We start from the raw sequence: 24,286 nt of genomic DNA, 5'->3' as shown, positions 1-24,286 counted from the left end.
ACTGAAATCTTTATTATTTTCCTTAAAACTTTCTGTATGTATTTGTATGTGCATACCTGGATGTGTGTGTGCATGTGTGCCCTGTGGTGGTGGCCAGAGGACAGCTTGTGGGAGTTGATTCCCTCCTTAGCAACTCCTAGTGGAGTAAAATTTCAGCTTTTGACATTTCCCTTGAATATTTTTATTTTTGGTTTTCTTTATAAGGATCCCGAGGTAATCAGGTTTCTTAATGAAGGTAGTCTGTTTCAGAACAAACCACTAAATACTTGAAATTTCATTTTGGGTTCATAATACTACTAATGCTTGTTTTCTTTCCCTCTAGGAAAAAGAAATTTATCGTTGGCCAATCAAGGAGTCTTTGAAAACGATGCTGGCTTGGGGTTGGAGAATTGAGAGAACACGGGAGGGGGACAGCATGGCCCTTTATAACCGGACTCGACGAATTTCTCAGACAAGCCAGGTGAGAATCTCAGTGACAGATGAATTATTTGTGTCATCTAAGCCTTTACACACATATATATTCACATATACATACACACACACACACACACACACACACACACACACACACACACACACCCTGAGAGATTTGCTCTTGCTAGAGATTCCACTCAAGGCCTCATTCATGTTAGTCAAGCACCCTGCTTTAAGCTATGTTCCCATCTCTAAAAATAATTTAAACTAATCTTGGTGGTAGCTTGGCTGCTGAAGAGGCTGCAGGAATCTCATTTTGGCCTAGAACTTTGAACCCAACTTTGGGAATATAGAAAAGACCCTATTTCAAGTAATAATTACAATGATAGCAATAATAATTAGTTCTGGGTGTAGTTTAATTGATAGGATGCTTATTTCACATTTACAAATCCCTGGGTTCAGTTCCTGGCACCATATAAATACAGGTATGGAGATACACGCCTATAACATCTACACTTGGGAGACAGAGGCATAGGATCAGGAGTTTGAGGGCATCCATGGCTCCATAGTGAGCTGAGGAAGACCCATTGTCTCAAATGAACTAGCAAAAGGCCATATCAACTTTTCTTTTCTTTTTTTCCCCCACTTTTTTATTAGGTATTTACTTCATTTACATTTCAAATGCTATCCTGAAAGTCCCCTATTACCCACCCCCACCCCCGCTCCCCTACCCACCCACTCCCACTTCTTGGCTCTGGTGTTTCCCATGTACTGGAACATATAAAGTTTGCAAGACCAAGGGGCCTCTCTTCTCAATGATGGCTGACTAGGCCATCTTCTGTTACATATGCAGCTAGAGACACAAGCTCTGGGGGTACTAGTTAGTTCATATTGTTGTTCTACCTATAGGGTTGCAGACCCGTTCAGCTCCTTGGGTACTTTCTCTAGCTCCTCCATTGGGGGCCCTGTGTTCCATCCAATAGCTAAGTACTATAGAGCAATTGGGATGAAAACTGCATGCATGGTACTGGTACAGCAACAGACAGGTAGACCAATGGAATAGAATTGAAGACCCAGAAATGAACCCACACACCTATGGTTACTTCATCTTTGACAAGGGAGCTAAAACCATCCAGTGGAAAAAAAGACAGCATTTTCAACAAATGGTGCTGGCACAACTGGCGGTTATCATGTAGAAGAATGCGAATTGATCCATTCCTATCTCCTTGTACTAAGGTCAAGTCTAAGTGGATCAAGGAACTCCACATAAAACCAGAGACACTAAAACTTATAGAGGAGAAAGTGGGGACAGGGGAAAAATTCCTGAATAGAACAGCAGTGGCTTGTCCTGTAAGATCGAGAGTTGACAAATGGGACCTCATAAAATTGCAAAGCTTCTGTAAGGCAAAAGACACTGTCAAGACAAAAAGGCCACCAACAGATTGGGAAAGGATCTTTACGTATCAACTTTTCTAAAGTGCTCCAGCGGTGCAAAGAGATAAGTTAGACATCTAACCCAAGATTACCCCTTGCTCATAAGTTCACAGTTAACATTAACATTCCTCACTTCAAGGGAGCACATGTTCAGGTCAGATGAAATTATAGAAAGAGAATGGGTAGAGTTTTGAGAGAAATGGCCATGAAATGTAGGCGTGGTCTTAATAGGCGTGATTGCTATGGATTCTAGGGTGTGTCTGCAAGACAGTAGATTTGTTGAGTGAGCTAAAGAACTCAGGAATTCTGAGGATAGGAAAGAGACAATAATTAATATGGTTGTTGTCACTAAGATAGCTGAGGCACAACTCCCAGTGACACTCATATTCTGGTTGTACTCAGAACTGTGGTGAAGATAGGCAAGGTAATGGGCCAGCAATGGGAGCAGCTCTAGACAATGTTCTTGAGCATTTATGTGTGCCCAGCACTATGCTCAAGAACATAAAAAAATTGTCCATTGTCTAAACCATGCCTGCCTTTGTGCTAGGCTATGATTTAGCATTAGCTCCATTGTACAGGGACTAAACCCAATTTTGAAAGTAGCAGGTGACTTGGCTTGCAATGTGTATGTTGTCATGTTAGATACAAGCAAGATATCACTTGCAATGCAAGCCATCATCAGTTGCCTGTGCAAGGGGACAATGACAAGGATTAAGTCTGAGTCAGGAGAGAAGAGTGGCTGATTGTGCAAGGCAATATATCTATTTCAGTTCCGTCACTGTGAGGGAATATATTGACACAAAAGGACTTAGAAGAGAAAAGGTTATCCCAGCTCTCAATTTCAGGTTGTAAGCAATCTCTGTGGAAGTCAGAGCAGGAGTGTGAGAGGCAGTCACCTCACACCAGCAGTCAAGAGCAGAGAGAAATGCTCACTTGTTTGTGCTCAGCTTAGCATCTCTCCAGTCATATGCAATTAGCTGCTCTGAAGCTGTGGAGCCATCTTCAATATTACACTTTCCCTATCATTTAAGTTTTATGCACTTACTGAACACATAGAAGCATGCATGCATACACACACACACACACACACACACACACACACACACAGAGAGAGAGAGAGAGAGAGAGAGAGAGAGAGAGAGAGAGAGAGAGAGAGAACCAGAAAGAGATCAGTGATAGAGTTAAAACTAAAAGAATGATTGGCTTTCTGTCTTCTTTCCTGATTCGCCTGCTCATTACCAGCATCTCATTCTTCCTCATCATGTACTATTTCTAATAACAGAATAGTTAAGATTTGCTGGAAGACACAGAGTTCATGTCCTCCCCCTCACTGGTTAGACTAAGATAAGGGGTGTAATGCAGTGAAACTGTGAACGTTGACAAGTATTCTTTATTACTAGTTTACTTTTATGTGTCTAAGTGTGTGTGTCTCTGTGCACATATCCACACATGTGGGACAGGGTCCTCCAGAGCTGGCAATTCCTGAACTACCTAATGGGCTAACATGGGTGGTGGGAACTGAATTCAGGTCTTCTGCAGGCACTTAGCCATTACTCCCAGCCCTTTAAAAATAATAGTTTATCATTATTATTATTTGAAAATGTCATGCAGGTATTCAGTCTGTCCATTCTGGGATGTTTGCTCACTTGGTCTTGTGCAGGTAACCACAGCTGCCAAGAGTTCTTGTGTGCAATGGCCAAGTGAGGCCCAGAAGACAACCTTCCTCAGCTCTCTTCATCCTGGGGCTCTTACAGTCCTTCTGACTTTTGTGATATTCTCTCAGCTGTGTGTGTGTGTGTGTGTGTGTGTGTGGTCTGTCTGTCTGTCTGTCTCTGTATGTGTGTGTTTGTGTGTGTATGGGGGGTGTCAGTGCTAGATCAGTCATGACCCTATGCACCAGCCATTACCCACTGTAAAAGGAGCTTCTCTGAGAGCAGCAGAAATCTATAGCTATAAACATAATTATTTATATCCAGTTTGAAAAGCAAACATGTAGAAATAATGAAGTCTGATCATTGAAGATTCCTTGTGGGCCATTAAATGCTACATAGTGAAGTTGTTTAATCTTTGTTTATCCTCACAACTGACCTACACATATGCTTGTAAAGGACTCTGTTCCTGTAGCTAACCAGGGTTGGTAAATCTCAAAGTCCCTTGGCTGGGGAAACACTGCAGGACTTAGAATTTATCACATACTGCTGACTGTTAATTATTAACTTTTTAGACTGTCTATCATTGAGGTATGAAGATAATCATAAGTGATTGTAAAACACACAAATAAAAATTAATTTAAGGAATAAAGAAAGAAATTAAAGACTTTTTAGAGTTTAATGAAAATGAAGCCACAACGTACCCAAACCTTTGGGACACAATGAAAGCATTTCTAAGAGGGGAACTCATAGCTCTGAGTGCCTCCATGAAGAAACGGGAGAGAGCACATACTAGCAGCTTGACAACACATCTAAAAGCTCTAGAAAAAAAAGGAAGCAAATTCACCCAAGAGGAGTAGACGGCAGGAAATAATCAAACTCAGGGGTGAAATCAACCAAGTGGAAACAAGAAGAACTATTCAAAGAATTAACCAAACGAGGAGTTGGTTCTTTGAGAAAATCAACAAGATAGATAAACCCTTAGCTAGACTCACTAGCGGGCACAGAGACAAAATCCTAATTAACAAAATCAGAACTGAAAAGGGAGACATAACAACAGATCCTGAAGAAATCCAAAACACCATCAGATCCTTCTACAAAAGGCTATACTCAACAAAACTGGAAAACCTGGACGAAATGGACAAATTTCTGGACAGATACCAGGTACCAAAGTTGAATCAGGATCAAGTTGACCTTCTAAACAGTCCCATATCCCCTAAAGAAATAGAAGCAGTTATAAATAGTCTCCCAGCCAAAAAAAGCCCAGGACCAGACAGGTTTAGTGCAGAGTTCTATCAGACCTTCAAAGAAGATCTAATTCCAGTTCTGCACAAACTTTTTCACAAGATAGAAGTAGAAAGTACTCTACCCAACTCATTTTATGAAGCCACTATTACTCTGATACCTAAACCACAGAAAGATCCAACAAAGATAGAGAACTTCAGACCAATTTCTCTTATGAATATCGATGCAAAAATCCTCAATAAAATTCTCGCTAACTGAATCCAAGAACACATTAAAGCAATCATCCATCCTGACCAAGTAGATTTTATTCCAGGGATGCAGGGATGGTTTAATATATGAAAATCCATCAATGTAATCCACTATATAAACAAACTCAAAGACAAAAACCACATGATCATCTCGTTAGATGCAGAAAAAGCATTTGACAAGATCCAACACCCATTCATGATAAAAGTTCTGGAAAGATCAGGAATTCAAGGCCCATACCTAAACATGATAAAAGCAATCTACAGCAAACCAGGAGCCAACATCAAAGTAAATGGAGAGAAGCTGGAAGCAATCCCACTAAAATCAGGGACTAGACAAGGCTGCCCACTTTCTCCCTAGCTTTTCAACATAGTACTTGAAGTATTAGCCAGAGCAATTCGACAACAAAAGGAGATCAAGGGGATACAAATTGGAAAGGAGGAAGTCAAAATATCACTTTTTGCAGATGATATGATAGTATATATAAGTGACCCTAAAAATTCCACCAGAGAACTCCTAAACCTGATAAACAGCTTCGGTGAAGTAGCTGGATATAAAATTAACTCAAACAAGTCAATGGCCTTTCTCTACACAAAGAATAAACAGGCTGAGAAAGAAATTAGGGAAACAACACCCTTCTCAATAGTCACAAATAATATAAAATATCTCGGAGTGACTCTAACTAAGGAAGTGAAAGATCTGTATGATAAAAACTTCAAGTCTCTGAAGAAAGAAATTAAAGAAGATCTCAGAAGATGGAAAGATCTCCCATGCTCATGGATTAGCAGGATCAACATTGTAAAAATGGCTATCTTGCCAAAAGCAATCTACAGATTCAATGCAATCCCCATCAAAATTCCAACTCAATTCTTCAACGAATTAGAAGGAGCAATTTGCAAATTCATCTGGAATAACAAAAAACCTAGGATAGCAAAAAGTCTTCTCAAGGATAAAAGAACTTCTGGCGGAATCACCATGCCAGACCTAAAGCTTTACTACAGAGCAATTGTGATAAAAACTGCATGGTACTGGTATAGAGACAGACAAGTAGACCAATGGAATAGAATTGAAGACCCAGAAATGAACCCACACACCTATGGTCACTTGATCTTCGACAAGGGAGCTAAAACCATCCAGTGGAAGAAAGACAGCATTTTCAACAATTGGTGCTGGCACAACTGGTTGTTATCATGTAGAAGAATGTGAATCGATCCATACTTATCTCCTTATACTAAGGTCAAATCTAAATGGATCAAAGAACTCCACATAAAACCAGAGACACTGAAACTTATAGAGGAGAAAGTGGGGAAAAGCCTTGAAGATATGGGCACAGGGGAAAAATTCCTGAACAGAACAGCAATGGCTTGTGCTGTAAGATCGAGAATTGACAAATGGGACCTAATGAAACTCCAAAGTTTCTGCAAGGCAAAAGACACCGTCAATAAGACAAAGAGACCACCAACAGATTGGGAAAGGATCTTTACCTATCCTAAATCAGATAGGGGACTAATATCCAACATAATATACAGAACTCAAGAAGGTGGACTTCAGAAAATCAAATAACCCCATTAAAAAATGGGGCTCAGAACTGAACAAAGAATTCTCACCTGAGGAATACCGAATGGCAAAGAAGCACCTGAAAAAATGTTCAACATCCTTAATCATCAGGGAAATGCAAATCAAAACAACCCTGAGATTCCACCTCACACCAGTCAGAATGTCTAAGATCAAAAATTCAGGTGACAGCAGATGCTGGCGTGGATGTGGAGAAAGAGGAACACTCCTCCATTGTTGGTGGGATTGCAGGCTTGTACAACCACTCTGGAAATCCGTCTGGCGGTTCCTCAGAAAATTGGACATAGTACTACCGGAGGACCCAGCAATACCTCTCCTGGGCATATATCCAGAAGATGCCCCAACTGGTAAGAAGGACACATGCTCCACCATGTTCATAGCAGCCTTATTTATAATAGCCAGAAGCTGGAAAGAACCCAGATGCCCCTCAACAGAGGAATGGATACAGAAAATGTGGTACATCTACACAATGGAGTACTACTCAGCTATTAAAAAGAATGAATTTATGAAATTCCTAGCCAAATGGATGGACCTGGAGGGCATCATCCTGAGTGAGGTAACACATTCACAAAGGAACTCACACAATATGTACTCACTGATAAGTGGATATTAGCCCAAAACCTAGGATACCCAAGATATAAGATACAATTTCCTAAACACATGAAACTCAAGAAAAATGAAGACTGAAGTGTGGACACTATGCCCCTCCTTAGAAGTGGGAACAAAACACCCTTGGAAGGAGTTACAGAGACAAAGTTTGGAGCTGAGATGAAAGGATGGACCATGTAGAGACTGCCTTATCCAGGGATCCACCCCATAATCAGCATCCAAACGCTGACACCATTGCATACACTAGCAAGATTTTATCGAAAGGACCCAGATGTAGCTGTCTCTTGTGAGACTATGCCGGGGCCTAGCAAACACAGAAGTGGATGCCCACAGTCAGCTAATGGATGGATCACAGGGCTCCCAATGGAGGAGGTAGAGAAAGTACCCAAGGAGCTAAAGGGATCTGCAACCCTATAGGTGGATCAACATTATGAACTAACCAGTACCCCGGAGCTCTTGACTCTAGCTGCATATGTATCAAAAGATGGCCTAGTTGGCCATCACTGGAAAGAGAGGCCCATTGGACACACAAACTTTATATGCCCCAGAACAGGGGAACGCCAGGGCCAAAAAGGGGGAGTGGGCGGGTAGGGGAGTGGGGGTGGGTGGGTATGGGGGACTTTTGGTATAGCATTGGAAATGTAAATGAGCTAAATACCTAATAAAAAATGGAAAGGAAAAAAAATTAATTTAAGGTACTTTTGCAGTTATTTTGTTGCCTTTACCTTAGAAAACAAAGTTTGAATCTTGCCTTGTGTTTCTGAAGGCTCTTACTGCAGTTTTTAATGAGATACTGTTTTCTTTTTGTCAATCACCCAGGTGTCTATAGATGCTGCACATGGATACAGCCCCCGTGCTATTGACATGAGTAATGTGACACTCTCTCGAGACCTGCATGTAAGTATCTGGATTTTCACAATAGTCTCTAAAGCTCACTTCAAAAAAGCAAACTAGAATGCTTTCCTATTCATTTTATAGCGTGTATAAATGTTTCATGGTGATCATATGATGAGCCCACAGAGTTCATGGTTATTACACACTGGCCTTTTAGTAACCTGAAAGTTGATGACATAAGTCCTAACAAGTCCTCGTCTGTGGTTCCATCCTTCCTACGTCCTGTAGCTTTGAGTTTGCTAAACTGGCAGTTCTAATCTTCCTCCCGGCTAGCGCACACTTCCTTTCCACACTCCTGGCTCATCACCTTCTAAATCTATGCGTTATTTTTGCTGCTCTGTTACCTACTGGGAAGCCCTCCCATAGGGCCACTTTCCCTCTAAATCTGATCCATCTCCCTCTGAATCATGTCGATCTTCTCCTTCATCTGTCCCTTTTCAATGCAATCTCAAGGTCCTGCCTCAGTCTACCTGACCAGCCATTGGCTGTTGGCATCTTTATTTCCCAATCAAACCCAGTTTGAGGCAGTGACCTGCAGCATCTTACAAGCAAACATGAGAATTCCCACATAATTTGGGAATCCATTTGATCAAGTCCCCAACATCTTCTGTTGTTCCTCATGGTCTGAAATGTTAAATGAAGATCTTCAGCAGCTGACACTTCCCATTCTGAGTCCCATGATGGAACTTGTCACCCTGCTCCATTCCACCCCAGACGTGAATTTTTCCTGCATTCACTATTTTCCTGTTTGTATTGAGCTCCATTTAATCATGTAGTAGATGTCAGGGTCATCGGACTGGCAGTCAGATTAGGGAAGTGCTTGTGTTTAGTTATCTTTATTTTACTTTATGGTGGTCCTGGACTATAAGCTTGGTGACATAAAAGAGGCCTGAGCCATGGAACATAAGAGGAAAGATGGGCTTTAGTGTAACATGGCAGCACTGAGAGCACATGGAGGAAGATGTGTACAATGTACTAGGATCTAGTACTATCTGACGTTTTGGGCCTTCACTGGGGGCCCTGGTGAGGACCACTCAGGATGAAAGTGGCTACTGTTGGACTTTTTAGAACTGTTTCTTTGGGGCCATAGAGAGGGATCAGTAGTTAAGAGCATTTGTCCTGTCCTTGGAGGAACTGGGTTATACCAAGCAGCGTCAGGAGCTCAGTGTCTCTAAGTCCAGCTCCAGAGAATGTGATGCCCTCTTCTGGTCACTGTGAGTGCCATCACACACACACTCTCTCTCTCTCTCTCTCTCTCTCTCTCTCTCTCTTTCTCCCTCTCTCTCTGTAGGTGACCCCTACCTTTTGTGGGTACCCACAGAGACACACATAAATATAAAAATGCATGAGAAAGAGTTAATAAATAACTGTGAATACCACCTTAGTTAGTGACCACCTTAATTAATGACCATCTTAATTGCTCATGTTAAAGAATGCATATTTTAGTTTGTTCATGTATGGAAATTGATCACATTCCATTTGTCCCATTCATAGCCCTGTGTGCTCTGTGTCACTAGGGTATGTTTTGGGATAAATCATTTGAATGAAAGATAAACACTTGTTTTCATAGAGCTTACATTACCAAGTCAATGTAGAGCATTGATCTGAGTATGATTAGTGTTAGTTCAAGAGAACCAAGCATATAAGTATGAACTTCATGTGCTGATAAAATGTTTGGTTTACTCTCCATTCTTGCTCATGTAGGAACCAATTAAAATGACATTGTAATCTTGACTATGAAAGAACCCAAGAATATTAGAATTTTTTCCCTCAAAATTCACAAGGCCTCAGAAAAGATTACACGCATGCTCTAAGACTCTCCATGTAATTAGGCAAAGAATGATCTAGAAGTAAAGTCTTTGTTTGTACTGGATTCTTCTTTTAATTATTTAAAAAGGTACAGGTTGGGTTATAAAACTTTTGAGTTAAAACACAAATTTGTATTCATGTCTATTTTCTGTTTACATCCATAGCTATTTCAAAGCTTCATTGTCGAATTAACAAAAGACACGTTTAAGTATAATGAATAATAAAGGCTATTCCCATTAAATCCACAGGGTGTAGATATTTACCGTATAATTTCTCAAATCATTGAAATTCTATGGAGTTGGATTTCCAAGTGAGGGGTTGTGTCTGACTACATTTTAGGTTCATCTCAGCACTAATATTCTGCTCTCTTGCTTTAAGACATGTTTGTGTGTCCTGCCTGAGAAGACAGCTCTGTCTTCTTTTACAGAAGTATCAGTTGACTCCTTAATTTTTGGTCCATTGTAGGCTATGGCAGAGATGATGGCTGAAAACTACCACAACATATGGGCCAAGAAAAAGAAACTGGAGCTGGAATCCAAAGGTAGTATTTCTTAGAGGCCTATATTTGAAAACACAGAGTTTTACTCTAGGAGCATAGGATGCTGATGAAGTAGTTCCTTTCCTTTGCTTAAAACCTCACCATGCCTCCATTATACAAAAATGTTTCAAATGTGCCTGCATCAGATTCCAACAGGAAGCTGTAATTTCTTCATTGTTAGTGTGTAGTCCTTGTATTTTAATAGTGTTTTCCCTCCCTCTTTGTATCTTAATGCTGTCTGGATTTATTCTAACCTCCAAATATTTGAATTAGTATAGTGGTGCTGGACACTTGGTGTGTTATATTCGTTAGACTCTGAGCATGACCCTCATGCCTGACTAACCTATCGCCAGTCCTTTGTTTATGCCAGCTGTGCTATTGCTACTCTCGTGATTGGGTTTCCTCTTATCCCACGTTCTCTAGTCTTATTTTTAGTGCTGGGGATTGAACTCAAGCCTTACCAATTCTAGCCAAGGAACTATCCCCTCAGCCTTCCTTTTAGCTTTGCATTTTAGACAGAGTTACCAGGAGATGTGAGATAGTAAACATGCTATGTTGCCAAAGCAGGTGGCAACCCTCTTGCTTCCTGAGTTACAGGCCTTCTTTTCTCCTTTGTTTCTTTTAAATAACTTTTAGATTCATTTTGACTATGTGCGTGTGTGTGTGTGAATGTGGTGTCCACAGAGGCAGAAATTGGGCATCAGTTTCCTGAAAGCCAGACTTGCAGACTTGGTGGTTGTGATATGGATGCTGGGAACCAAAGTTGTCCTCTGGAAAAGTAGTGGGTACTCTTAACCACTGAGTCATCTCTCCAGTCTCTTATTTCCTCTTTAAAAATACCAATATGCTAATTAATCTTTTCATGATTTACTTTTATAAATATATTATTCAAGCTAATGCATTCTATGTGGAGAGTGTCCTGCATTGTTATACATTTATATATGTATTATGTGTATTTGTGTGTTTGTATATGTTATGTCTATGTGTTTGTGTATGTGTGTGTGTGTGTGTGTGTGTGTGTATTTCTCTGTGTGTTAAAGTTGGAAACACTTAGTGATTCTTCAGCTTTAATCTTGCATAGTTTTATTTCTTCCAATTCTGATATTTTTTAAAATTTTCACTGCATCTAGATGAATCCACTTTAGAAAAGCCTTGAGGAAAAAAAATATGTTGCTCACTCTGGTGTTTGGTGTCCCTGGGGAGTGTATGAAAGTTTAAAGGAGAATAACAGACCTTGATAGAAATGTGAATCATTAAGAAAAATTGGAGTAGGGGTTGAAAATGTAACTCAGGACTTCCTAGCATACACCAGGTCCTGGGGCTACTCCCCGGATGCGAATGATAAGAGAGGAAAAGAAAAGAATAGAAGCTGAGGAGTTAAATATCCTAAAACTTGTACCAGCGCTCCAAATTCATTGACCAGGGTCAGGCCTGCATTTCTTTCGTCCCCACTTTGATATGAATAAGCTCACAAGTCGTAGCAACTCTTGATGTGTTTTGGGTAGCATCCTGGGAATGCTTGCATATCTCCTGGGCTCTCTGTTGAACTAGCTCCTTTCTTCCCACATAACATACCCACACCTACATAGCCAGTGGGGATAAAAATGAGGGATGGAAGAGCAAGATAGAGTTATGCTGCTATTTAGAGGGACTCTCACCCTTGGTTGTGAGTTCTTTTGTTTTGTTAATGTGACAAAATCTCATGTAGCACAGGGTGTCTTGAACTGGAAATGTAGCTAAGAATGAACTCCAACTCCTGATCCCCCTGTCTCCACCTCCCAGTGCTGTAATACAGGCCTGTGTTTCCACACCTGGAAGATTCTCATGAGTTTTAAAATCATACTTATTTTCTATAAGTTCTAAATGATATCCAGGCTCTTGATAGAAGCCTCTGGCTGAATGCATTTTTGTATATATTTATATGCATACTATAACCTAGAAGGTGCCAGAAAAATACTTCCATACTGAAGACATTTTTTCTTTCTTTTCTTCTTGGACCAGAAAAATGAAGCATCCCCTTAAAGATCTCTTTAGAGTCTCTTACCAGCAATACCTGCTTTACTGTGTTTATCATGCCTTAAATGTAGGCTCTTTCTAATGAAAGAACCCCCTTGTTTGTTTGTTTTTTTTCCTTCCATGGTGACAGCATATGTAACCAGCACTTGATATTTCAAATACATGCATTTTCAGGCTAGATGCTGGCTAGCATGTTCATGTAGTCTTGGCTGGGTGTCATCTCAGAGTATGTGGTGAGTTTCTTTTGTTCTTGCTAATCTCTCAGGAGGAGGAAACCACCCCCTCCTGGTGCCTTATGACACACTGACAGCCAAGGAGAAAGCCAAGGACAGAGAAAAAGCCCAAGACATCTTCAAGTTCCTACAGATCAGTGGTTATGTGGTATCCAGGCAAGTGGACACCCATCTCATGTTCTTTCCAAACAATCACTGGGTTCTGACTAAAAATGAGCTCAGTGGCCCTACTAAACCTTGGGGTAGCATCCCTTCTGTTGCTGTGGTAAAGCACCCAACAGAAGCAGCTTAAAGAAGAGAGGATTTATTTTATCTCCCAATTCTAGGTTGCAGTCCATCTTTAGAGAAGTTGGTGGCAGGGGGTTGAAGCTTTTAGTCCCAACACAATGGAGAGCAGAGAAAAATGAATGTACACATGATTAGGCCCCAACCAGAGTCTCTCCCTTTACACAGCCCCAGAACGATGCAACCTATTTGCAGGCTTAGTTTTCTTACATTAGACAAGATAGTCTCCCACAGACATGCCCACAGGCCAGTCTGGCCTAGACAGTCCCTCACTGTGGCTCTGCTCCCAAATAATTCCAAGTTCTGTCAAGCTTAACCATCCCAACTCATGCCAGAGACACAACACCCTTAGGTGTTTGTCCTGTAAGTTCCTTTTGCAACTTCATTCAGCTGCCTTCCATCATTTAGGCAAACTCTTAAGAAAAAGAAAGAGAACCACTCTCTGTTTGCATAAATGCAATATTTTAGCAACAGTAGTGGAACGATTCACTTTAGTTTTATATTAGATGCAAATATTCCTTAAAGACAAACCCCCTTTAGTCATAAGCAATAAGAATATTATTACATTCAATTTTATGTGCAGCTTTTAAAATAAAATTTTATATTTTGAGATCTTTCTCTCTCTTTCTGTCTCCCCCTCCCCCCTCCCCCCCCACACACATGCACAAACACACACCCCTTTACTTACTTTTGCCTTTCTAGAGGGTTCAAAGACCTGGATCTAGATACACCTTCGATTGAGAAGCGATTTGCCTATAGTTTCCTGCAGCAGCTGATCCGATACGTGGATGAGGCGCATCAGTACATCCTGGAGTTTGGTACGTAGTTGGTCTTGCTGCTCATCGTTCAGGTCTTGCTATTCCTAGAGCATCCACAGCATAGCGAAAGAGGTTGCTTCCACAGTCTGTCCATTTCAGTACAGAGGAGTGTGTAGTAGCCAGGAGTGCGTAGCACCCAGTAACCAGCAAGCAGCTAGAGAGGAGGTTGGATTTGAGAACTTTAAAATATCGTTTAGTGCTGTATGAATGCACACACATTTCTCTTGCACTGACAGAAGCTTAGCTGTTTCCAATGCTTCCCGTACTATCCGTGTGTAATGACATTCTGGCACAAACTGACTTTTTTCTGAGACAATCATCTTCAGCAGTGGGGTGACCAGGTTAAAGATTGTTCATACTTAAACTTCTTGGAATTTTTTGTTGTTGTTCATTTGTTTTGTTTTTGAGGTAGGGTCTCACTATATAGCCAGTCATGAGTTTACTATATTAAATAGGCTGGTGTTGGATTTAAAAAGATCTTCTTGCCTCTGCCTCCCGAGTGTTGGGATTAAAGGCCTGCATCATCACACCCAGCTAAGAACAGTACTTTAATACTGAAAATTTGAAACACTCTGGTGATGAGAGTTTCAAGGGTCTTTCCATGCCATTGCACGGTAGTTTTACAGGGAGTAGAGAAAACTTCAGGCTAGAATGTTAGCAGCTACTCTTCTCCTTTCCTTCCTCCCTCCCTTTCTCCCTCCCTCCCTCCCTTCCTTCTTTCCTACCTCCCTTCCTTCCTTTCTTTATTTCTATTACAGTTTCATTCATATTTCTCAAAATATTTAATGTAGAAAAGGATATTTCTTTCACTTCCTGAAATATTTCTGTTTTGGCTGTGAACAACACCATCTTGATTTATTTTACACAAGATAGTCCCTCATAAAGGTATTTGTAAGCTTGCAGACTGGAGGTGCAGGTCCTGAAATACCAGCTACATGGGAGGCTGATGTAGCAAGATTGCAAGTTCAAGGCTAACCTTGGCTACAGAGTGAGGTTAAGACCAGCCTAGGTAACTTATTGAGAGCCAACCTAAAAACAAAACAAAACAAAACAACAAGAAACACACATACACACACACACACACACACACACACACACACACCAGGCAGAGGCTTAGAGGTGATGCCTACTGGTAAAGTACTTTCTGGGATCTTTGTTCTATCCCCAGGACTCGGGGTGGGGAGAGCAGAGGGAATTCAAGTATAAAAAACAAGCAACCTGTCTTAGTGAGGGTTTCTATTCCTGGACAAAACATCATGACCAAGAAGCAAGTTGGGGGGGGGGGGGAAGTGTTTATTCAACTTACACTGCCACACTGCTGTTCATCACCAAAGGAAGTCAGGACTGGAACTCAAACAGGTCAGGAAGCAGGAGCTGATGCAGAGGCCATGGAGGGATGTTACATACTGGCTTGCTTCCCCTGGCTTGCTCAGCCTGCTTTCTTATAGAACCCAAGACTACCAGCCCAGAGATGGTCCCACCCACAAGGGGCCTTTCCCCCTTGATCACTAATTGAGAAAATGCCGAACAGTTGGATCTCATGGAGGCACTTCCCCAACTGAAGCTCCTTTCTCTGTGATAACTCCAGCTGTGTCAAGTTGACACACAAAACCAGCTAGTACACAACCCCCCCCCCCAAAAAAAAACCAAAAATTACTTTTTGTTTTGATATCATAAAATATCACCTGTATTCCACAAAATTACTCTGAATTTTTACCTAAGATTTGCTAAAGCATATATCATCATTCCTATTTCTAATTGCAAAAGAGGTTTTTTTTTTTCCTAGCACAAGTCAATTGTAGCCTTATAAAATTTGAATTCTTAAGTTCAACTCTGAACCTTTTAGTTCTACACAAAGCTCTGCATATTGACAGGGCTGCTTAGCCGTTACTACCTCTCCTGTGTATGCGTGCACATACCTCTTATGTGTACATGAAACGGGTAATGGAGATGGCCTTCCAGGCCAGGGTGTCCAGGCCGATCATTTCTTGACCTGCCTCTTTACAGTCTAAACCTCTGGAGAAGTAAATGTGGTTTTGTTTCTCAGCAAATCCTCTTTTGACAATCCTCACATGCAGGCCCACAGGCCAACTTGATCTAGGCAACTCTTCAGTTGAGACTCTCTTCCCTGGGACCCCTGGCTGTGTCAAGCTGACGGAGAACACTAACAAGCACACATATCCAAGGTGTTTTTGTGCTCATAACTCTCCATATGAGTTTGCCATAGCACCTGTCTAATTTGGAGATTTTTTAAAAAAGAACTTGTATATTTTATCATGTTGCTGAATTTAGCCCATATACATTGGTGTTTTCTATTCAGTTTGGTGGGATGATACATATAGGAAGGCCTTTTAAGGAGAAATCTCTTAAAGTGTTGGAAGTTCAGCATGGACCTAAAATCTCTTCCTGTCTACAGATGGTGGCAGCAGAAGCAAAGGAGAACACTTCCCGTACGAGCAAGAAATCAAGTTCTTTGCCAAAGTACAGTATACAACGCCCCTTGTTTCTCCCTCAGTTGTATATTTACAAAACAGACCCATCGAATCATCACTACCTTTTAGAATACACTTGTCTATAAATGCTGCTCTGTTACAAGTGCACGCTGTCTGGCTCAGAAATAACCTGCATGACTCATGTGAGACAGGTCTGTTTGTGGTGTTCTTGGTCAGTACTTACCTTAAGCTCACTCGGCTCTCCCCCATATGTTCCTCGCATGATTTATTTAGAAGATATCAATTTCTTAACATTCTGTACATTTTCTGTTGGCTAATGAGCTTAACTACATATGAATGAATACATATATATTGCTTTGGCCATAATTTCCATGTTGTGGAGAGTCTCAATCTTGCTCTTTCACAAGCTGAGGCTCAGAGGATAAATTGATCATAGGAAGAGTATAGCCCATCATTATTATTGATACCATTTCATAGGAACTTGTCAAGGGCTCTCCACATTGCTGGGGAAGTCATCACTTCCTTCAACCAAAGAGGAATGAACTAAGGATATTGCAGCCAGGCACTGGGGTCACTCCTGTCCTTAGGTGTGTCAGGGAGTAGATTGCCCTGGGGATAGACAGAGATACATTAGTTTCCCTTAATGCCTTGCAGTTAAGCTGTAGGCTTACAGTTACTGACAGTTTTCTACCACTCTACTTGTATTGGTGATAGTTCAGATAATTTCTATAAGCACCACACTTGATAGGTTTTCAAATGGCATGCTGTTTGAATGATTAACAACCTTTGGTTATTGTCTTAGTCAGGGTTTCTATTCCTGCACAAACATCATGACCAAGAAGCAAGTTGAGAAGGAAAGGGTTTATTCAGCTTACATTTTCATACTGCTGTTCATCACCAAGGAAGTCAGGACTGGAACTCAAGCAGGTCAGAAAGCAGGAGCTGACGCAGAAGCCATGGAGAGATGTTCTTTACTGGCTTGCCTCACCTAGCTTGCTCAGCCTGCTCTCCTATAGAACCCAAGACTACCAGCCCAGGGATGGCCACACCCACAAGGGGCCTTTTCCCCTTGATCACTAATTGAGAAAATGCCTTACAGCTGGATCTCCTGGAGGCATTTCCTCAACTGAAGCTCCTTTCTCTGTGATAACTCCAGCTGTGTCAAGTTGACACAAAACTAGCCAGTACAGTTATATTTTCAGAATTATACATTTTACTGGATGTCTTGTCTTTCTTTCCACTCAATATAGCACTCAGAGTTTCTTCCAGTCATCCAAAGATGTGGTTTATGCCAGGATGCATATTGTTAGTATTAAGTGGATAAATGATAGATTGATAGGACAGAGGAAGAGAGAGATGACGGCTAGATAACTAGATGAGTCATTTCCAGCCACTGCATTGTTGCAGTCCCCTCTTGATATACAGTTACCAGCATGATGTGTATTCGTGCCATGAATATACCTTTAAACTGCCTATTTACCTACCACTCCTACTTGCTACTTATAGATGATAATGTGGCTTAATTTCATCTTCCATTTTGATCAAGTATTTTCAATCTTCCATGTGGGTCAAAAATGGGGTCCTGTGTCTGCTTGGGGCAAGGGCCGGCTGCTGGGTGAGGCTGGACGTGGGAAATTTGGCTGCATGGACCCCCACGGAACAGCTGGGCGGGCATCAGGATTCCGGTCCAGGGGTGGGGAAGGCCCAGTCTGAGGTCCCCACGGACCTGTCGGAGTTGGGCTCAGACTCTCGGGCACCACAGATGCCGCTGGGTGCCCGAGGAAGAGCTGGTTCTGGGGTCCCTGGGCTGCATGGAGGCCAGGAACGCCAGGTTCTCAGTCTTGGACACCATGGATGCCGCTTGATGTCACAGAAGAGCTGAGAACAGAGTGGGCCCGCAGGCGGACTCTGGCCCTGGCCGAAAGGAAAAGGGCAGGGAGGAGAGAGCTCTGGCAGGTTCCAATTGGGAAGAGTCCTTAGCTAGATTGGCAGGCTGCTTGGCTTGGTGGTAGCTGTGGTTGGAGCACAGGGAGGCCTCAGGGCGGGAGATTAGATGCATGGCTCTTTAGAGAGAGATCCGCTCCATTGCTCCAGCGATCCCTATGCGAAGAGGCAGTCCATGGTTTTAAAGCATTTATTGTAGAAAGGCAGAAAGAGGGAGACGAGTAGAGAATTAGAGGGCAGCCATGGCCACGTGGAGAGAGGGGAGAAGGGAAGGTGGATAGAGGGGTAGCAAGAGGGCAAGAGAGAAGTAGGAAGCAGGAGCAAGGTTAAGAGAGGGAGGAGGGGGCAAACAGCTTCTTTTCTAGTGGGCTGAGCCTACCTGGCTGTTGGCAGGTAACTGTAGGGGTGGAGTCCAGACAGAATACCAGGAGCTTGGGGCATTGCCTATGTGATTGATGGTTCACACACCTCTGTTACGGGGGCGGGTGTGTGTCTGTGGGAGGCTGTTGCTGTTACAGGAGCCAGGGGCCCAGGAGATGGCTGAGCACTTCCCATAGGGTCACCAGGGTTCAAGGCCTGGGCTTGACTGGACACAGGCTGTCTGTGCACAGGTCACCGCCCCACACTTCCAGCCAGTATAAAGTTCTTAAAAAGACTTTCAAGAGAGTGATATTGTGTAAAATGTGTATTAGTCATTCGGTATAACTGTTTTATGCAGCAAAGTAGGAGAAAAACACTATATCCAGCACAATAGAGCAAGTACCAATTCTAGAAATCAGAAAATGACTATATGAATCTAAAAATCCAACCTTGTTTTTTGCTTGATTTCTTTTGCCTAGTAGGCTTTGAGAGAGAGAGAGAGAGAGAGAGAGAGAGAGAGAGAGATCTATCCAAAATGCCTTGGAGGGGCAGAGAATGTAAGATTTTTCAACCACACACAGTGAACAATAGTAGTACAAACAGGATGATACCACACCCTTGTTTCTCATATATAACAATGACTCAATGTGTCACTCAAGGAACTCAAGAGCCCTTTGGCCACTGAACTGCATTTTATGATCATTATCATATATGTCTCACATTGAGAAAATAAGGAGAACAATTCTGAACTATTAAAAACTTCTGTGTTCCTAGTAACTATCTCTCAGCATATCATACTCCATCTCCCCACTCCATGCTCATAAACATGTGCGCATGCATACATACAAACATGCACACACACATATATATACATACATGTGCACATGTATACATACATACATACACACATGCATACATACACACATGCATACATACATGTGTACATGCGTGGGATGAAGCTGACAGAAGGGATCTAGATGTACCCACAGAATTAGCATGGGTGCAGTATTGCACAGAGCTCTCTGTGTGCTTTGAGCTCTGGTTCCTCTCTCTCTCATACTGCACTCCATAGATCTGTTTTCTCTTCCTCTCTTTCAGGTTGTTCTTCCTTTAATTGATCAGTATTTCAAAAACCACCGCCTGTACTTCTTGTCTGCTGCAAGCAGGCCTCTCTGCACTGGAGGACATGCATCCAACAAAGAGAAGGAGATGGTGACAAGGTAAAGAGCCATGGCCTTAATGCTTTATATTCGATTTCTTTGTGTTTGCATTTGGGTCAGAAAGCCGACCACAGGACCTAGAGCAGGGGAGAAGTCTCCTGCCTTCTCCCGTGAGCCTAACACTAAGTGTGTAGAGGTTCTGCAAGTTAACACATGTATATGTTACAGACAGATCTTTTTATTTTGGCATTTAAAGGTAACACTAACAAAAGAAATAGGATACCATTCAAGACTAAATAGTTAGGGTGCCATAGCTGCAGTGTCCAAGAAGGTTGGGACGGAATCTCCAGACAGGCATTCATGAGAAATGTGCAGAACATTTTCTGAACATTATTTTCTTTGAATTTTTTTAACAATCTAATATTCTGACAGCTTTTTTTTTTCTTTTAAAGGACAGCAATGTCCTACTCAGACACTTTTAATTTAATTTTTAAAAAATTAAATCATAGTCCCATCATGGTAGTGGGATGAAACAAAACAAAACAAAACAAAACAAAACAAAACAAAACGTGCTTTTCTGGTATTCTCTTGTGTCTTTCAACCTCGTGTCTTAGGAACGCCTCGTTTGGTTTAACACTGACATCTTCTTTATATATTTTTTAAAATGTGGGGGTCTACTGCATTTCTGGGTGTATTTTCTTGAAACTGTGTTAGGACTCTGTCCACATGGAGCTTGATGACCATGAAGATCTGGGGCACCGCGTTGCTCACACTTCTCCCAGGCTTCTGGAGTGTATGTGAGCAACATTTTCCTAATTGAGAGTAAGCTATGTGAAGAGCCCTTGCTTCTCTTGGCCTTGACTTTCCTGCCATGTGGAATGATCATGTCTTATCAGAGAGAGTGAAGTGTAACTAGGGGGACCAACATCCCTGGTGGACAGGATTGAGAAGTCCAGGCTTTAATAATGTGAGAGGGTGGAACTAGCTGGAGTGTCCAGCTCAATTAAATTTTATTACCTAATTCCCTGACTACTCGATGTCACTACACACATACACACTGTGTCTGTCTGTCTGTCTGTCTGTCTGTCTGTCTGTCTGTCTGTCTGTCACTTTCTCTCTGTGTCTCTGTTTCTCTGTCTATGCCTCTCTTCCCTCCTATCTGTCTGCCTGTCTGTCTGTCTGTCTGTCTAAATGTCTCGGTCTCTTCTTAAATACTGATCTCCCTGTGAGGCTGATAAAACATCCTTCTGTGCATAGCAGGATCAGGGGCAGTACACAGTCACACCCCACTGTGGAACTGCACCCCTTACAACTCGAGCATGAACTCCTCCCTAAATTCCCTAAGAAAGGAAAGAGCAGTCTTGCAGAATTTCACATTGGTGCTCCCTCATCAGTGCCTCCAGTTCCATGGCCCTGTGGACTGGGAGAATACACAAACAGCTAGAAAACCCAGAGACACCCAGAACCCACAGAGCATGCTGAACTCCAAATCTGCTGCTCTTTCTGTGGTCACTTAGCTGTAACAGAAGCCTTGTTCCCCAATGCTGTTGGTGATTTAAAGATCACACACACACACACACACACACACACACACACACACACACACACACACGAAGCCATAGTAGAAGTAGATTATTTCATAATGGTACTTTAGTGTCTATTTTAGGAAGTTAATCTTACAGGGAAAATTCATACCTAAACCAATAGATAAGGTAATGATAAGTTAAGGTGTATAGATAGATGCAATATACTATGTAGTTAAAAATAATGATGTCTAGAGGTATCTAATTTAGGGAAATGACAATAATAAAATGCATTTAAAATATTATTAGCCCAACTAGTAGAAGTACCTACCTTTTCATATTTATACTACAAGATAGAAGTAGACACAATTCATTTGCGTTGTGGAGATGGACTTTCAGATGTCTGAGTTTTACTAGTTGAGTTAAATATATAAGTAAAATGAACAAACAATAATATCAAGGGGCTGGAGAAATGGCTTGGTGGTTAAGATCATGTATGACTCTTGCAGAGGACCAGGTTTGGTTCCCAGCAACCACATTAGGTGGTTCACAGTCATCTGTAACTCTGCCTCCAGGGGATCAACACCTTCTTCTGACCTCATCCAGCACTTACACTTTGTCTCTGTGTGTGCTTGTGTACACAGGGACAGACAGACAGACAGACAGACAGACACACACACACAGAGGAGAGAGAGAGAGAGAGAGAGAGAGAGAGAGAGGTGATTAAGTGCTAAATCCTGACCTTACTGTTAAGACTAGACAAGGATACATTGAAATACATTGTTAATGCTGTAATACTTGTTCAAATTAACATTTAATCTTTACTCCTAGCAGTAGTTTCCTGAGTCCAAGTTAATTTCTCCCCAGTTATAAACCCATGATCCTGGGAGACACTTTCTATACGCATTTCCTAGCACTCAACATTCTTCCTGAAACATTTATTGTGTCCAAAGTCAGGATCATCATGTCTGCAAAATGTAAGATTTGGAACAACAGAGACACAGGCAGTAGTTTAGTAGTATGGATGTATGGGCTGTAGTTTGTAAGAATCACAGATCCTAGTTGCCCAGAAACACTATCCCCCAAAGAGATGGAAATTTACCTTTCTGGAAGAATTTCCCTTTGGTGTCTGCTGCTCTTGCTTTTCCTGATGCTAGGTGCTTAGTGTGCAGTAAGATGAGGAAGACAGACCTTTCTCTGGCTCATTCTCCTTGAGTGAACAGAATCAAAAAAAAGGTGCAGAACTGTCTGTTTCCAAAGGAGCCTAACAGCCTAGAAGTGGATCCATCAGGAGTAGCTGTGTTAAGACATAGTCCGTGTTATAAATTCAGTAGCCCAAGAATGCTGCACTTGAATGCTGGAGGGTCGTGATCAGTACTCCTAACACAAGTGAGGATGCAGCCATGTAGTGTGTGACCTTAGGACTGAGCTGTCACTCCTGGGAAAGAGGGCATCCAGAAGCCACTGTGAAGCTCAGAAGATGAGGGGTCTTGGTTAGAGTTGCATTTATTTATAATTAGCAAATAAAATTATAGTACAAATAATATACACATTAACATCAAATATCACACCTAAGAGTTTCATACAGAGATTTTTATTTTTGAAATATTTTGCTCTGCTAAATGGCATTCTCAAATCTGACTCAGACCTTTGCAGATGAACATTTTCTTGAAAAAGCTACAAAATACCCTATGCAATTAACTTTCATCAATAAGTAAATCAAGCTGAGTGTGCTGGCATCTGCCTGTAGTCTCACCACTCAGGAGCAAAAGCAGTTAGGTTATGAGTTCAAGGATAGCCCGGACTCCTTGGTTAGTTTGAGACCAGCCTGAGATGTGTAGGTTGTCCATGGCTCAAATCAACAAATATACTTTTAACAATCAGTTAATCCATATTAGTATAAAGTAGTACAGAGCCATCTGATCAAAATGTACTTTCCGGTTGGTTGGTCTCTGGTGTTTTTGTACCCCTGGTGCTAGGGACTTGGGTGTTGGGAAGCGGGGAGCTGGGGAGCAAGGAGCCAGCTGACCCCACCTAGGAAACCAGTTTAGGTAAACCTTTGCAGTCCTCCAGGAAAGAATGCTGGGAATGGTTGACAAATGGTTCCCCAGAGGGCTCGGAAGAGAACGTATGCCTTCAGATGGCAGAAGCAGTGATCTGGTGGATTAAGTGCCATGGTGGAGCAGGACACGTGGTTCCTGAAAGAATCTGAAGGGAACACCCAGAGAATGCAGTGCCAGTGGAGGGCTAGACATCAGGATAGGCTTCGTGGGTCTGTACAGCCTGAGCTGAGTCTGGGAAGCAGGGTTAGGGACAGTGAGAAGGAAATGGTGTATAACAATCAACATGAGCAAAGGATATCCCTACAAGGAGTCCCTTGGGAGGTCATGGGGCTGGGAATGGGTGAAGAGGCAGAGGCTCCACCTACTCTCATAATTCTGGAATCTCTACTGAGGGGTAGTGGGTTTGGGGCTGTGATACTGACTAAAGAATATAAGCTGTGGTTACATGGAATGCCCCACTGATAACTTCTGTGAATTTCCTGGGACCCCAAGGTAGGACGATAAAGACACTCAACAACCGGGTCATCATTAAGATACCTTCTGGTTATCACCTCTGCCATTGCCTCTGACTGATCTTCAGATAATCAGTCCAGATTCAGTTTCTAATTCATGAAGTCTAAATCCAGAGGATGCTTGGTATTTATATAAGGAGCACAGTTTAGTATAGAAGAGACTGTTTATCTGAGAAAGGGGCACTAAAACTTATCGTAACATTTATGCCCAAAGAATTATATATTTCTGTTTGTAAGACATGTCCATGATAATAAGCAGGTGCACTTGGGCATAGTGAATTCAACTCTTTCCATGTGGTTTTCCTGTAGTTCCATTCTCTGTGACATTTGTAGAGATGGCTTCTGTATTAATGAGCTTTGCTTCCTATTTTATTTTTTGTTTCTTTACTTATAATATGTGCTTTTTTAACCATGTTGTTAAGATACGCAGAAATCCTTTCTTTACCATCTTACTCCACATCCTGCTCAGAGAATCGACCCTTTCTGCGTGACATCATGTTTGCTTT

General features: G+C 41.8%; 1 protein-coding gene across 21 annotated transcripts in view; it reads left to right on the top strand.

Annotated features, from left to right (window-relative positions):
• Ryr2 (ryanodine receptor 2, cardiac) overlaps positions 1-24,286 on the top strand; it is a 553,847-nt gene that overhangs the window by 406,238 nt on the left and 123,323 nt on the right. For all 21 annotated transcript variants that reach the window (XR_003950437.1, XR_003950438.1, XR_003950439.1 and 18 more), the window contains 7 exons: positions 323-460; positions 7,992-8,069; positions 10,341-10,416; positions 12,695-12,818; positions 13,650-13,765; positions 16,182-16,246; positions 19,621-19,742. Coding sequence is in view for 18 of the 21 variants with exons in the window: in XM_017315461.2 (XP_017170950.1) it covers positions 323-460; positions 7,992-8,069; positions 10,341-10,416; positions 12,695-12,818; positions 13,650-13,765; positions 16,182-16,246; positions 19,621-19,742 (719 nt within the window). In the remaining 3 variants the exon portion in view is untranslated. The remainder of the gene's footprint in view (positions 1-322; positions 461-7,991; positions 8,070-10,340; positions 10,417-12,694; positions 12,819-13,649; positions 13,766-16,181; positions 16,247-19,620; positions 19,743-24,286) is intronic.

The sequence above is a fragment of the Mus musculus genome, chromosome 13, assembly GCF_000001635.26.
Source record: "Mus musculus strain C57BL/6J chromosome 13, GRCm38.p6 C57BL/6J".
NCBI classification, from domain to species: domain Eukaryota; kingdom Metazoa; phylum Chordata; class Mammalia; order Rodentia; family Muridae; genus Mus; species Mus musculus.
Note: the sequence above shows the minus strand (reverse complement) of the source record. Positions and strands in the feature narration are given on the sequence as shown.